At 35.5% G+C, this 17,039-nt stretch overlaps 1 protein-coding gene across 1 annotated transcript in view; it reads right to left on the bottom strand.

Annotated features, from left to right (window-relative positions):
- MDGA2 (MAM domain containing glycosylphosphatidylinositol anchor 2) overlaps positions 1 to 17,039 on the bottom strand; it is a gene marked incomplete at its 5' end in the record, with an annotated part of 811,681 nt that overhangs the window by 34,757 nt on the left and 759,885 nt on the right. The window contains 4 exons of the mRNA XM_055132080.1: positions 7,365 to 7,523; positions 8,632 to 8,787; positions 13,976 to 13,996; positions 16,214 to 16,391. Of these exons, the coding sequence (XP_054988055.1) occupies positions 7,365 to 7,523; positions 8,632 to 8,787; positions 13,976 to 13,996; positions 16,214 to 16,391 (514 nt within the window). The remainder of the gene's footprint in view (positions 1 to 7,364; positions 7,524 to 8,631; positions 8,788 to 13,975; positions 13,997 to 16,213; positions 16,392 to 17,039) is intronic.

The raw sequence follows: 17,039 nt of genomic DNA, 5'->3' as shown, positions 1-17,039 counted from the left end.
TCTCTTGTCATGGCACCATAAAATTCTGTAGAGATAACCTTATGGTGAGGAATTATGAGAGGCCCCTAGACAACAGTCAGTCATGAATTAATTTCTTCAATCCAAAATCTTAAGGGAGGGGGACTTTTTAAAAACCAGAAAAATTGGCTTAGAAATATATTGTTCCCAGTTAAATTCTTCAGATCAGACTGCAGTCTTGTGTGAGAGTTAACTTGCAATCTCATAAAAAAAAAAAAATCTTAAAAGTACAAAACCTTGAACTAGTAGCACCGGATAAGCAAAATTACTCCTAGAAACTAAGAATGAAAAATGTTTTCATGGGTATAGTGCCACCAGCAGGTCATGGTGTACCTCGGGGCAAGTGCATCAGCAGCCTGATGGTGCCTTCAGACTTCCAGATACCTCAAAATCGCCACTGTGCCTTTGGCTGGTCCCAAAAAACTTGGGGCCAAGTTTACCAGAAATTAAACGTCCAAAAGTTAGGTATGTGGGAGCCACACCCACAAACCACCTCCGGCACAGATATACAAGCTCATTGGCCTTATTTCAGAGACCCATAAATCTCGAAATAAATCAAAAACCACAATTAGGACCACTAGTGGCACGGCATGATCCAGACACACAAAAGAATTTCCGATCTGAGCAGTTCGATGCAGTTTTCTCCAGACCCTAATTATCTAAAAGTTCAGAATTCCAGGAGCACGTGACTGCTCTCGACGCTGCATGACATCTTATGCTATTCATAACAAGCAATACAAAAGAAAGTATGGGGCAGATTGTCTGCAGTAGAGACGGGGAGGGGTGAGATGGAGGGGGGGATACTGGGGACCTTAGTGGTGAAAGATGTACACTGATGGAGGGTTGGGTGAGCTATTATTGTATGACTGAAACTCAAACAAGAAAACATTGTAACTATATCTCATGGTGATTAAAATAATAATAAAAAATAAAATTAACATTCTAAATTTAAAAAAGTAATGTGTTCATGCCCAATGCAATCTGCTCAATCAATGGCTGAAAAAATAGTAGTACTTCTACATAAAAAATGTTTTCACAAAATTTGGAAGAAATTTGCTATATAGCAACATATTAGTAACAATATATTTGACTTTGGACTGAAGCGATAGCACAGCAGGTAGGGTGTTTGCCTTGCACGTGGCCGATCCAGGTTCAATTCCTTCATCTCTCTCGGAGAACCCGGCAAGCTACCAAGAGTATTCCGCCCGCACGGCAGAGCCTGGCAAGCTTTCCATGGCGTATTCAATATGCCAAAAAGAGTAACAACAAGTCTCACAATGGAAATATTATTGGTGCCCACTCAAGCAAAGTGATGAACAGCGGGATGACAGTGCTACAGTGCAGTACTACATTTGACTTTATTTCAAAGAAGTTTATTTGTGTATAAATGATCACCTTTTGATTATTAAAATAAAATTCATCTCAATAATGTATTTTTCCATTAGTCATAATTAAAGTAGCAAGGATTATTTATGATTTTTCAAGAAGTAATTATTGCATTGGCAATAGAATTTAGAACAAATATTTCTGAATCTGCAACTCAAAAAAAAGAGAACACTAATAATGTAATTTGTAAAATCAATGACTCTAAAGCCCTCAGGGTTTTCAGATGAACAACTGTCTTAGACTAATATTTGCAAAGAGAAAAAGTTTCAGCTAGAGGCAGAGCTCCCTAATGAATTAGCTCATCTAGTTCTAGTTGGTTATTTGGTATCTGGAACATGTGTTTCTGCATAGATTTTAGTAAGCAGTATGATTATGACCACTTATAGGAACAAAAATGATAAACCTGACAGAAAACTACAGTATTTTGTCACATGTAAAGTAAAAAAATTGCAGAAATCAGAGGGTTAACTGAATAAGAACATTGGGGAAAATGGAAAAATGTCATCTCGCAGAAAATAAACTGAACATTCATTGACAATAAAAAGTTTTAGAATAATAGTGATAAAATAAAAGGCATATTAAAATTATGTTGGGATTCACATAAAATATGTAGGAAATTTGAATGTGAATTCAAAGATAATTAGGTCTATACAAAAGGTATATATTAAAGCAATTTAAATATTGTGTAACAAACTATTGAGATCAGGCATGCTCTCCTACAGCTCTCACAGCTTTTCTTGTATATTTAATGCTTCTGCAATTTCTCCTACTCATGTAAGGTTATTTTCCCAAATCAAAGATTTCATCATGCATATTGATACTAAAATTTATAATAAGTCTTCTAAGTATAAAACTACCTATTTCCTGAAAATAAAGTCTTCTGCAGATTGAAAGAAGTGGGTGCTATTTAGTATCCTAGATTGGTATCATGGATACTCCACTTATCAGTTATGATATTTTGGATGTCTTGATTAATTTTTTTTTCAGAACCTGAGAGATAATATAGTATATAGGGGCTTGCCTTGCTGGCAACTGATCCAGATTTGATGGCTGACACCACAAATATTCCCTTGAGCACAGAGCCAAGAGGAAGACTAAATCACAGTTGAGTTTGAACACCAAATCAAACATCAATAAATAAACACTTAAAAAATTCTCATTCAAGAAACATAATGATGATCTTTATGAATATAAAAATTATTGTATAAATCAAAAACAATTGTTCTTAACAATTGTTAAGAACCGTCTTGGTTCATGATGAGTACCTGATAAATATGATAGCTCTTTTTTAAAAAAAATATACAGAAGAAAATTAAAGAGAATGAAATAAAATACATACCCCATCCTTCCAAACACATATGCAAATAATGTTGTAGGAAGATGAGAGGGATGAAAAAGGGAGAAAGGCATTTTTTTTATGCAGCCAATCTTTTGATCCCTCTGACCATAGATGACCCCAAGTCCCACCAGGAGTGATCCCTGAGCACAGAGCCAGAAGTAAGCCCTGAGTACTTTGGGTGTGACCAATTCCCCACCAAAAAGAGATGATTTGATAGTCAAAGTAGTTAAATAGTATTGAAATGCAAAATTTTTAAATGGGAATCCACATTCCTATTTTACTGATGAGAAAATATAGATTTTAAGTGGCTGATCTGAAATATTACAGAGACCGAATATACAACACAGAGATATGCTCTTTCAACTTCAAGTTATTCTTTACTTCAATTTGGGGTTACTTCTTACTGTATTAGGGTAATTCTTCCAAACTTGTTACCTATTGCTCCACTGAAAAAATTCAATTAATGATGCTGGCTGTGAGTTTGAATAATTGGATAACTAGTTGCTTAAAATTTTGGAAGCTATCTCACTTTCAGTTTTCTTCAACATAGGAAACGGACATAGACAGTGTTTCTTTTTGCCACATTTTAATAAACTCATCAAGAAGACTTATTTAAATACTACAGTAACTCATTTATATTATGTGTCCCTTTACTCATTTGTATAAATATATGTATATGATTAGTTTATTAATTTATATAAAGACATCTTCATACTACTTCTTACCTTTTGTTTCCTAATTACCAATATTTTATCTTCTCAAGTTCATTTCTACTGTAAAAAGTACCCTTTTCATAGTTTAACATTCACAAGTCAATCAACATAATCAATCATACCAATAAGAGAAATGATATATATCATATGATCATATCAATAAACTCAGAGAAAGCATTTGACAAGGTTCAGCACCCATTTATGATGAAAACTCAGCAAAATGGAAATCGATGGAACTTTCCTCAATATAGTCAAAGCCATCTACCACAAGCATATGGCAAGCATTATCCTCAATGGGGAAAAACTAAAAGCCTTCCCCCTAAGATCAGGGACACTGATGCCCACTCTTGCCACTCCTATTCAATACAGTACTGGAAGTACTTCTCATAGCAGTTAGGCAAGAACAAGATATTTAGGGCATCCAGATAGGAAAGGAAGAAATCAAACTCTCACTATTTGCAGTTTACATAATATTATACTTAGAGAACCTAAAGCCTTTATCAAAAAGCTCCTAGAAACAATAGACTTATACAGTAAAGTCAAAGGCTATAAAGTCAATACCCAAAAGTCCATGGCTTTCCTATATGAAAATAGTGATAGAGAAGAAAGTGATATGAAAACTAAAATCCCATTCACAATCATGCTTCATAAAAATCAAGTACATTGGAATCAGATTAACTAAGGAGATAAAGGACCTGTACAAAGAAAACTACAAAACCCTACTTCAAGAAACAAAAGAGGACAAAAGGAAGTGGAAACACATTCACTGCACGTGGATTGGGAGAATTAAAATTGTCAAAATGGCAATACTCCCCAAAGAATTATACAGATTCAATGTGATGCCTATAATGATACCTATAACGTTCTTCAAAGAAATTGATCCAACACTCCTGAAACTCATATGGAACAACAAGCCCCAAGAATAGATAAATAAATTCTTGGGGAAAGAAAATGGGAGGCATCACCTTCCCCAACCTCAAACTGTACTACAAGGTGGTAATAATTAAAACATCATGGTATTAGAAGAAAGACAGATCTGCATACCAATGGAATAGACTGAATATCCTGACATACACCCTCAAATATATGATCATTTAATCTTTGATAAGGGAGCAAGTAATATAAAATGGAGCAAGGAAAACCTTTTTAACAAATGGTGCTGGTCTCCCACACAGCCATGATCCAGAGACACACAAATGGACCTGAGCAACTCGCTGCAGAAATGGCCCTGGACTTTGCAACAGGGCATTTCCACTGGGCAACTCCAGATGGGGCAGGCACCATCTCTCTGCTTGCCCTCTAGGAGCTCTGGAGGCTCCATTTTCTAGAAATCAGTGACAAGCTCCAGGTACGAGTGGCAGTGGCGGCAGATGCCAGACCTCACAGGACAGGGGAGGAGATGACCCTTCTCTTTCCCCCCAACCCCGATGGGACTCAGAGATTATGCCACATCTGACCACCATCTACTTAAGCTCCCACACGGCCATGATCCAAAGACACACAAACAAATCTCAGACCCGAGCAACTTGCTGCTTCGATCTCTTAAAACCCTAATTATTAAAATTTTGGGATTTATCGAGTGCGTGGCTGCTCTTATAGCAGTGTGACATTACATTGTTTCCATAACAAGCAATGCAAAATACATTGCCTAACATTTCCTGTTTGGCAGATATGGGTGGTGATGGGACTGGTCATGAAATGTTGAGGGTGGCTGAAGTAGAGAAAGAGAGTATTACAGATTGTCTTCCACATGGCATGGAGAGGTGTAGAATGGGTAGGGTGAAGGGGATACTGGAGATTTTGGTGGTGGAAAATGTGCACTGTGAAGCAATGGGTGTTTGATGACAGTATGATCAAAACTCAAACATGAAAGCTTTGTTACTGTATCTCAAGATGAATCAATTAAAAAAAATGGTGCGGGCAAAACTAGACAGCTACATGCAAAAAAAAAAAAAATGGGCTCAGACCTCTACCTAACACAATGCACAAAAGTCAGATCAAAATCTGACATCAGACCAGAATCTACAAGTCACACTGAAGTAACTTTACAAAGTCGGCAAAATGCTCCACGACATTGAAGCTAAAGGTATCTTCAGAGATGAAACACCACTGACTAAGCAAGTGGAAATAGAGATAAACAAATGGGACTATTTTAAGCTATGAAGCTTCTGCACCTCAAAAGAAACAGTGACCAGGATACAAAGACAGACTATGGAATGGGAAAGGATATTTACCCAATACCATTTTGATAAGGATATTCACCCAACACCCTTTATCACTAATCATCAGAGAGATGCAGATCAAAACAACAATGAGATATCATCTCATACCACAGAGACTGGCACACATCCAAAAGAACAAGAGCAACCAACCAGTGCTGGCACAGATATGGAGAGAAAGGGTCTCTCCTTCAGTGTTGGCGGGAATGCTGACTGGTCCAGCCCTTTTGGAAAGTAATATGGACATTCCTCTAAAAACTAGAAATTGAGATCCCATTTGACCCAGAAATACCACTCCTGGGATTATACACTAGGGACCCAAAAACATGTAGCAGAAACACCATCTGCACTCCTATGTTCATTGCAGCACCATTCACACTAACTAGGATCTGAAAACAACCTGAATGCCTGAGAATAGATGAATGGATAAAGAAGCTATGGCACATCCACATCATGAAATACTATGCAGCTGTTAGGACAGATGAAGTCATGAAATTCGCTTATAGGTGGATGGTCATGGAGAGTATCATGGTAAGTTAAATGAGTCAGAAAGAGCAGGACAGACATAGAATGGCTGCTCTCATCTGTGGAATATAAAATATCATAATATGACACTAACACCTAATGACAGTAAAGACAAGGGCAGGAAGATTACTCCATGGTTGGAAGCCTGCCTTATTAGCGGGCAGAGAAGGCAGCTGGGATAGAGAAGGGATCACAAAATCAATGATGGTTGAAAGGATTGCTTGGGATGGGAGATGTGTGCCGAAAATAGATAAAGTACCAAGCATGATGGCCTTTCATTATCTGTAATCTGTATTGCAAACCATAATACCCATAAGTAGAGAGAGAGAGAGAGAGAGAGAGAGAGAGAGAGAGAGAGAATGAGAGGGCAATTGTCTGCCATAGAGGGAGGGGGATACTGGGGACATTGATGGTGAAAAATATACACTGGTGGAGGGATGGGTATTCGACCATTGTATGACTGAAACTCAGACATGAAAGTTTTGTAGACATAACACATGGTGATTCAATAGAACAAAAAATAAAACAAGAAAAAAAATACCCCTTTCTCATGCTTAGAGAAAATGCTTTATTTATTCCTAAAGCACTGCCTTTTAGTTTAGTTAGATTTGTATCCATAATCCCTTGTCCATGATCTGAAACTCAATATATTTAAAAATTCAGAATTTTGTTTTCTTTCTAGGACCTCAAATTTTCCTATTTCTAATAGATATGCTAGAGACACTTTGTAAACAGGGAAAATCATACCTTATTCCTAATGTGTATATGGTGCTAAATGTACTTATCTCTCAATTATGAGGATTTCTCTTACCATGATTACTAATATACACGTAGTAATTATTTAAATAAGTTTCTTTAGATAAAAGCAGATTAATTATCCTTATTTAGTCCCACAGAATATTTCTGAGAAAGCACCACTAATGGCATTCATGGACTGATATTCTAGAGAAGCCATCTAATGCTCCAAAATACCAAGTTCTAATTTAAAGTTTGAACATGATGATGAAACATGTTTAATGTCTTATATTGCAATTTGCAGATAAGTCGTTTAAGAGTCAATACCATCCTCTGACTAAATTTTAACTTAATTTGGTGTGCTTGTGAAACTTTTCCTTTTTAGTTAGGATTAACTTTACAATAAACGAGCAATTCTTGCCATCTCACCTATATGTTGTCCATACATGTGATAAAAGAAGCTGAAACAATATGCAGTGTTTGTGGGTCCATAAGGGTTTTTGGGAGCTATGCTGAAAACAGGACTGAGAAGTCGAGCTTTTTCACCTTCCAATCTGGGTCTCGATGTCTCAATGTACATATAAAAACCTTTAAAGAGACAAATAAAATGTTTAAATATATTTTTATTTGGTAACTTGAAATTCAGAAGTGTTAGGTTTTAGTTTTCAAGCAAAGTAAGGATGATGGGACTGGAGAGTTAGTATAGTACTTAAGGTCCTCTCCTTACATACAGCTAACCCCAGTTGAATCCCATGACTCCAGTGACCCTCAAAATATAACTGGGTGCAGCCCTGGAAGCTTAAAGACCCTATTGAGCAAGGTACTGGAGGCCCTCAGAGCACTGTCTAAGTGGCCAGGATAACCTGGCATGGTATGGCGGGCCCCAGCATTTACTGTATCCTGGAGACCTTGCCTGGAGGGCGCCAGGCACTGTTTGGGAAGCCAGAACAACAAAACAAAACAAAAAAAAACACATCCAAGTAAAGAGGATCTGCATGTCCTTCAAAAAATCTTCATATAGAACAATATTAGGAACAAACTCTTTAGGCCTGGGAAATAGTCCAGTGGGACATAAGGCCATCCCAGGTTTGAAACTCAACACTCCAAATGGTCCTCCATGCATCAACAGGAGTGATCCCTGAGCACAGAGCAATGAGTAAGCTCTGAGTACCACTGAGTGTCTGGCTCAAAAACCAGAAAAAGAAAGAATAAATCACTTTTATAATTAAAGATAATATTCTTTAAAATATATAAACAAGACAAAATTGGGATTTTAGACGTGAAACTTAAAAAAAAATGACCTAGTTTAAAATACATATGTGTGAGTTTTGAGAGACAGTTAGTCAACAGAGTTTCCAAATATCTAAATTATTGATGTTTTTCAATAAAAATTTAACACTTTATTCTATAAACTTCAAATCTGTAGTAAATGGGTCTGGAGCTATAGTGCAGCGGGCAGGGTGTTTGTCTTGCACATATGGCTGAACCCAGTTTGACCCTCAGCATCTCATATGGTCCCCTGAGCACTGCTAAGAGTAATTCCTCAGAGCAGAGCCAGGAATAACCCATGTGAATCGTCGTGTGTGACCCCCCCAAAAAAAGTCTATAGTTAAGTATGTTGAAATTTTTATTAATGAAATTCCTAAATGACCAAGACCAGAGAGTGATTATTTTGAATTTTATTTTATATTCATACCTTCTTTGGAGCCACTACGATCAGCATTAGGTCCTGTATTTGGAGTATATTTTGTATTTCTTGTTGCAGTACTTTGCTTTGTCCAATCAAAATTATCTGTATCATCTTGGGTGAATAAGCAAATGTTACCATCTTCAAATCCACAATGAAATTCTCCTGTTAAAAAAATTTAATTGAAACAATGTTAACTAAATTAATAAAATAGTTGCATAAATATTTTATTTATATAAAATTTTATATTATGTAAAATTTTATGTAATATGTAATATTTATGTAATATTACATAAATATTTACAAAAACTTTTGCAGTGAAAATTAAAACATCATGCAATAATAATAAAGATTGTAGTAATAGCACCAGATCAATAACAAGTGCTCAAGTTTATAATTATAGAAAAATTGTTTCCATTTAAGTTTAAATTAGAAATTATAATGCCCATTTGCAATAAGTATAAAAAATAACAAAATACTTTGGGACAGATTCAACCAAGAAAAGATGGAAGATACACATTTAGAATTTCAAACCATTTGTATAAGAAAATTTTGTATAAAAAATTGTAGTATATACAATTAAATGGAAAGATATTTCACACTCAGGAGGACGCCCTCGGCGCCATCTTGTCATAACCAGCAGTGAAAATTGGGGCCGCTCCGGCAGCACCGCAGGCTGGAGATCGCTCCGGACCCCAGACCGGGCCAGCAACACCGGGGTGTCAGACAGAGAAAGTACAGCCAGCATGCCTTCTTCAGATGGAGCCCCCGGGACACTGAGCTTCTATTAACACGGCTTCCGTATGCGGGACTGGGACATCTCTAAAACCTTTCCTAATATACAAAAAACATGCTCAGGAATGGCTCCGCCACCCCTGAGCATCCATTATCCCAGAGGCACAGAAACCAATGTGAGAATCGCAGTGGCTGCTGGCAGATATACTCCTGGACTCTGAACTAGGCTATGGCCCTGTGCAGCTCTGGGAAGGGTAGGGTCTCTGTCCCTTGGCCTTTTCCCCCCTGGACAACATGGTGACCGCCACCATTCAGAACCAATTGGGCAGAGAGGTAGGAGTTTGCAGTGACGGGATGGGATGCATGGGGAATCTTGAGATGGGGGAGGCAGAACTGGCCCTGCCTCCTGCTCAAATGAAATCCCAAGCAGTCACCCATGTACAGTTCCTCCGCTCCTGAACAGCCATGATCCCAGAGCCACAGAAACCAATCTCGGGATGCAGCGGCTGCTGGCAGAAATACCTCTGGTCTTAATACCAGAATTCCAAATCTGGGTGGCCACTTTCGCGACCTTGCAACATCATATAATCTTTGTTACCAACAATAGAAAACATACAATCGAATGACGCCATTTTGACAGGTCTGACTGTTTCGGAAAAACTCTAAATAATGATAGTGAGTTTACTGTCGAAAATTGAACGTAATCAAGGAAAGGAAAGAGTAAAGTGAAAATCATCTGCCACACAGGCAGAGGGGGAGTGGGAGGGAGGTATGCTGGGGTTATTGGAACATGTGCACTGGTGAAGGGATGGGTGTTTGAGCATATTATGGCTGAGACTCGATCATAAAAGCCCTGTAATTGTTCTCACAGTGACTCACTTGAAAAATTATATAAATAAATAAATAAATAAATAAATAAAAATGAAAAGGCTGAATACACATGCAACAAGAATTGTAAAAAATCTTCCAGGCTATTTGAGAAAACATAGATGAACCTGTTTTATTATGTTCAATAAGTTAAAGCAGATACAGAAGGACAAAAGTTGTATCATCTTGATGTGGAAACCAAAACAACCAAACTGAGAACCAGAGAATTAAATGGTAACTGGCAGGGACAAGAGAGACAGAAAAATAGGGAGAGATTTTGGTCAGTGATTATAGAGTTACAATTGCAAAATATTAAAAATATAATGTTTAAGATCTCAGGGGACTTTGGAGATGGCTCACTGGGGTGGATTACTTGCTTTGTGTGAAGGAGTCCCGACTTTAATCTCCAGCATTGCATGTCCTCCAGTTACGGGGGACTACAGATCTCATAGAATCCCCTGTCTCAATGTTCTACTGGGTATATCACCAACTCTAAATCAAATGCCCTCTCCCATTAAAATGATTATAAATAAAAATAGTTTAGTTGAAGGAAAGAAAAAATAAATTCCCAGAGCAAACTGCAAAGAAAAAGCATATTTGACATATTTTCCTAAATGAATAATATCTGTTTATTTAATTGAAATTGTATAATGAATTGAATCTATAATAAATAGCTTTGTTCATCAAAACACTATTTTCTTAAAGGTGTTTAGGACATGAGGTAAATAATAGAGTTAAAAATCAGTCAGTAAGAAAAAAATACATGTGACTCAGTAACACAAATATAATGATTTTGAAAAATCATTTTGTAATGTTTGATAAAAAACTTTAATTTAAAAAGCTTGCTTCTGAAATCCGGAGCTGCTGAGCGCTAATCGGACCCTCTGCGCCTAAAGACTTTGAATTCAGAGACTTCTTACAGCAATGCACTGGAACTGTGAGTTGGGCTATGTAATTTCTGGCAGAATTTTCCCTGGACTTTATACAGAAATCCAAAACCGCGCAGATGCTACTGCGTCTGCGCGACTTAACATTTATAATTGTCAGCAATGTGAAACGGTTCCTTTTGAACAGGTCTGACTTGGGGGGGAAACTCCAAATAATAACAGTAAGTTTTTGTTGAAATATTGAAGGTTTTTAATGTAGCAGCCACCTCTCTGGACTGTGAACTAAGTAAAAGCCCCACGCTGGCCGACGCGGCGTGGCGTACACCATACTATGAGGCGCGGGAAGGAGGATGAGGGGGAAAAAGGAAAAAAAAAAGGGAAAAGGAAAAAGGAAAAAAAAAAGAGAGAGAGAAAGTTATGTACTTGTAGCAGTGGGCCTACATATCTCTTCACTTCCAGCAATGAAAAACTAATTATCAAATGTAGTAGGTCTGTCTCTCTTGGTTGGAAACTCCAACAACTATAGTGAGATTTGTGTTGAATTATGGAATGTAATCAAGGTAAAGAAAAAATGAAGTGAAATTCATTAGTTATACAGTAGGGAGTAGGGGGTGGGGGCAGGGGTATACTGGGGTTTCTGGTGGTGGAATATGGGCACCATATTCCACCACCAGAAGGGATGGGTGTTTGAATATTGTATAACTGACATATAAACCTGAGAACTTTGTAACTTTCCACATGGTGATTTAATAAAAAGTTTAAAATAAAAAAAAAAGCTTGCTTCTTCTTCCATAATGAACACTAATTAAAATAATCAAGGAACAGAGCTTTGGTACCTTTGGTGGAGTTAAACTAAATTACTTTATTTTTTGTTTGCGAATTTCGTTTTGGGGCCACACCTGGCAATGCTTAGGGTTTACTCCTGGCTCTGTGCTCAGGAATCACTCCTGACAGATTCAGGGGACCATATGGCATGTGAGGGATCAAACCTGGGCTAGCCATGTGCAGGGCAAATGCCTTACTATCACTCTGGCCCAGATTTAAACTAAAGCATTTTAAAAGTAGAAAATCTAGCACATTTCTTTACATTGCTTTCAATATACCATAAAATTAGCAGTATATAATATACTATGCTGAATAAATCTGTTAGCAAAATACCCAATTTTATATGTCTATATATGCATTTTGTTTTATTTTAAATTTCTCAAAAACTTAAAAATATTTTATTTGAATTAAATTATTTGCCAACTTTTCCTCTATATACTTTGATTACATGACAACTCTTTTTAAACATTTCTACTGAAAGTGCAATGACATAACTCAACTTTAGAGAAATTATAATCATAGTAATTAAATAATAACAGTAGCCTGGAATAAATTCAGAGAAAATTGATTCATGTAATTAATTAATCTTGAAACTTTCATGATTTTGTTCTTTTAATAAATGGCTACTGAAAAACTAAATATGAGATGGAATGATAGATATGGAGATTGTCTTAGGTAGATGCGGGAATGAAGAATAGAATTTTCCTCTTCGATATCTTGTACTCTATTGACAAGTACAAGTGGAAAAAAGTTTCCTACGTAAATAAAGATAAATTACTGAATAAAATAAAAAAGGAATAACTAGTGACAAAAAGCATTTGTGTTAAATTTTGTCTGAGAAATCAAACTCAAAAAATGGATGACAATATCTACATAAAAGGGATACTGTGGGGAGTACATGAACTTCTACGTAAAAAAGTAATATATAAACAATAATTATCTCTAAATACTTTGCATCTCTACTTGAAAGCACAGAAGTGAAGTAGAAGTAGATATCAGTAGAGAATACAGCAGAAACGAAAGCTATGTAATTTTCTCTTATAAAGGTAGCAAAAGGCCATAGTGGAAAATTAATGTAAAAGAGACCCATACAATAGTACAGTGGGTGGAACTTGCATATAATTAAGCCAGGTTTGATCCCCAGCATCCCATACCATACTGCAAGCACTGCCAGTGATGATTTCTGAGGGCACAACTAGGAGTAAGCCCTAAGCATCACTGAGTGTGGCTGAAAACCCAAAACCCAAACCCAAACTAAAGTAAGAAAATGTATTAGAAATTTTCTTCACTAAGCATAGGTAATAGAGAATGAAGTTTGAATGTAAGACTTAAAGCTCTTCATTAATTTAGTAATCAAACAAAAAGAAAAATAATAAATTATTACTTTTGATGTGATGGGGTCAAAGAGATCATTAAATAGGCTGACTGCATTCTTTGCATGTGGAAGGCCTGGGCTTGATGTCTGTGACCACATGGCCCATAAGAGTAACCCTTGAGGATAGAAGCTGAGGTAGTCCTCGAACACCATTGGGTACACCCTCCGAAATTTAATGTGAAATATTAATAAATGAATGACAATCATATTATCTTGTTCTTTAAGTATGGCCTATAGAATAGTGATCCTTGATAATTTGTGGTTAAGCCACTCAATTTCAATTTTCTAAGTATATATCTTATGAATAAATAAGTCAAATAATGAAAGTTAAAGAAATTAACAATAGCTATAAAACTGATATGGTATGCCAAAAAAGTAAATATAATCCCATAGTTATTGTAACATGTATTAAACATGTTGAGGGATTATAACACAAAATGACACATATTAAGCAAGTGGGGGGATATAGTTTTATATTCAAGGGAATATTTATCGATATTTAACAAATTGATTTTATAACCTCATCTTTTGAAATTTCAAATTCATTACTTTACTGTTTTTAAGTTATTCCATGTTAAACTTAATAAGATTAGTTGTCAGATAATTGGTTTCTGTGCAAACTTCATTTCCTTTAATTGCAAAATATAATGAAAAATATACTTACTCAAATGTGGATTAACAGGAGCTACAAGGAAAGTGAAAAACAATGTTAGAATGACTTATCTTTTATAAATAAAACTTGAATTGGTGTTTTATAATTCTTTACCAAAACTTAATCATATTCCCCACTGTGGCCATGGAGAATTATATCTGCAATCTATTTTTGTGCTAGAGGAATGAATAGAAACTTTTTTGGAGCTAATCAACAGCAACATTGAAAGTACCCAAAGGAACAAAGCTAAACGGCATTTGGGATCTGATCATTTTATAAGAATGAAGTTGCTGATATTTTATTTATTAATGAGTGCCAAACAAAATGGAGAAACTTAAATATAGATTTACAATATGAGTAATGTATAAATTAGCTATACAACTATTAGAGATTATCCAGCAGGGATTACATTTGAGTTGTATTCATTTTCTAGTATCTACTTCTGGTAAAAAGGAGCTGGGTAACACAGTTGACTTTTTAATGTCCCCAAAGAAATACTTAATCTCAAGAAACTAATAATATTTGCAACAAAAGTGCCAATAGATTTCTGCCTGAAGAGAAATTTAACACAATATTTTACGGATACACCAAATATATATCTAAAAACAAAGAAACAAACATATCTGTATAAACTTATAAGACACATAACACTGAGAGAAAATTCCATTTTGTATGAATAAAAGCATTACAGTACTCTCCCAGTTATGTTTGGCAGTATATAATTGGCAGTATAAATAACCAGCAGAATTTTGTCTACACTTGCTGATTCCAAACCATTGAACATTTTTGATTAATTAAGACATTAGTAAAGTATGATATATTAAAAATGTATACACATGCATAATGTTCACATATAATTGCTACTCACACACAAGGCATACATATACACAAAACAGCCACATTGCCATTATATATATATGTATATTATTACACTGAAGACAGCCTTAATAAAGTTAGTTTCTAAATTATTTTTACAATTTTCACATACAAATGACTATTTCCATTATTTTACTGTTTTTCTAACTGTTCATTCCCTAATGCAAGTTATAGAATAAATAACACAAAAATGGAATACATAGTAGTTTGACTAAAATAAGAAAATAAATAAAGTTAGAGAACAGGCAGTAGAACTTCTCTAACAATGTTTATGCTTTCTCTCACCCCTTTCTTTTACCTCCACAGTGTTTAGTGTTGGAGTAGGAGCCAAACAACCACAAATAAATGGGGAAAAAAAATTACTGATGTCTTATTCCTGATGATGTCACAGCTACATAATGATATTGTTTATCTTACCCTTTATAAGAAACAGACAGGCATGGCCCCATAATTTTATCAAACTACTGAAAACATCAGGAAGTTGCATGACTAAAATCCTGCTCACCAACCCACTACTCTTTCTTGCTTTTGTCTACTTCCTACACCATTCCTTCTCGAATTTGACTTTGGGAAAACAATTACATCATCTATGCAGTTAACTAGCCATCAGATTGAATCAGCTTTTCTTAAAAACAATCCTGTTTCAAAAAGAACTACTGAAATTTTAAAAATTTTTATTAGTGAATCATCATGAGGTGCAGTTACAAACTTATGAACTTTCATGTTTGCATTTCATTTACATCACTCCACCAGTGCCCATTCTCCTCCACCAATGTTCCCAGTATCCCTCCCACCGTCCCCACCCCAACCCCCACAACTCCACCGTGAGTCACAGTTTTGTACCAATAATTAAGTTTAGTAGGTTGGATTTCTAAACTCTTCTTTTGTTACGTTTTGAGGAGCACACCTAATGGTGTTCAGTGCTTACTCCTGGTACTCTGCTCAGGCTTGACTCCTGACAGATGCAGATGACCATATATGGTTGGCAGGGATAGAACTCTGGTCATCTGCAAGCAAGGCAATAAGCCTTACTTACTGTAGTATCTGCCCACTTAGGTTTTTTATTACTGCTAACTCAAAAAAGTAAATATTCAAAATTTTGGTTTGCATCTAAATTGTATAGGTATAACTTGCATACTCTTAATAGTTTAACATGCAAATTTTTACTTCTATATTTTGGTTTTGAAGGGCCTAACTTGGAGGTGCTCAGAGTTTACTTCTGGTTCTGTGTTCACGGATAACTCCCGACAGTGCTTAGGGACCATATGTGGTCTCCAGGCTTGAAGCTGGAGAAATATGTAAATAAAGCACCTCAACCTTGTACCATTTGTCTGGCCCACATAATAGAATGCTTTTAAATAAAAGGTTACTTACCACTATATTTAATGACACGAATTGTTGAATCACCTTCGCCAAATTTGGTGAGAGGAGTTAGTCGCACTTCATAAGCCTCTGGTTTAATTAGTTCAGTCAAGTTATACGTAATTAATTCTCCTTTTTGGATATTCCCATTAATTTTAATCTCCTGTTCCCACCAACGTTGCTGTCCAGCCTGAAAAAAATTATTATTTTAATCTACCTCGTATTTTAGGATTATTTATTGTGTTCTAAAAACATGGGAAGAAAAATTCTGAGTTTTTTTTTATAAATTACACTAAATTATGAGGACAGATTTTATTAAAGGTTAAGTTTCTGTAATATGCAATAGAGTTTAGGCGTTGTTTCCAGATTATTATAGAATTATCACAGAATAGTTACATTGATTAAACAGATTTAATATGTCTTCCAATTTTAAGAGTCAGAGAACTGTAACACTGGCCTCTGATATAAAGGATTGAAGAAATGTAAGTTTAACTTCTTGTTTAATATACTTATGGCATGTGACACTTTTGAATACCTGCAACTATATTATATTAATAAACTTATATTAATCATACACATAACAATTGTTAAGATATATTTGAAAAATTAAGTATATAAAACAGAAGGCAAAATTCTTAAATTTTTTATTAAAAAGAGATAAAATATATAAATGAGTTCAAGTAGTCATAAAATAATGATGTTATTTTATAAAATAGTGACCTAGAAGAAAAATACTATTTTTAATAGAAAAAATAAATTTCATGGGTAACAAGTGACTATAAGGACTTTCAATTAGATATATCAAAGATATTTGTGCAATAAAATCTAATATTGTTGG

The sequence above is a fragment of the Sorex araneus genome, chromosome 3 (genome assembly GCF_027595985.1).
Source record: "Sorex araneus isolate mSorAra2 chromosome 3, mSorAra2.pri, whole genome shotgun sequence".
NCBI lineage: Eukaryota > Metazoa > Chordata > Mammalia > Eulipotyphla > Soricidae > Sorex > Sorex araneus.
The sequence above is the reverse complement of the archived record's forward strand: the minus strand, read 5'-3'. Positions and strand labels throughout refer to the sequence as shown.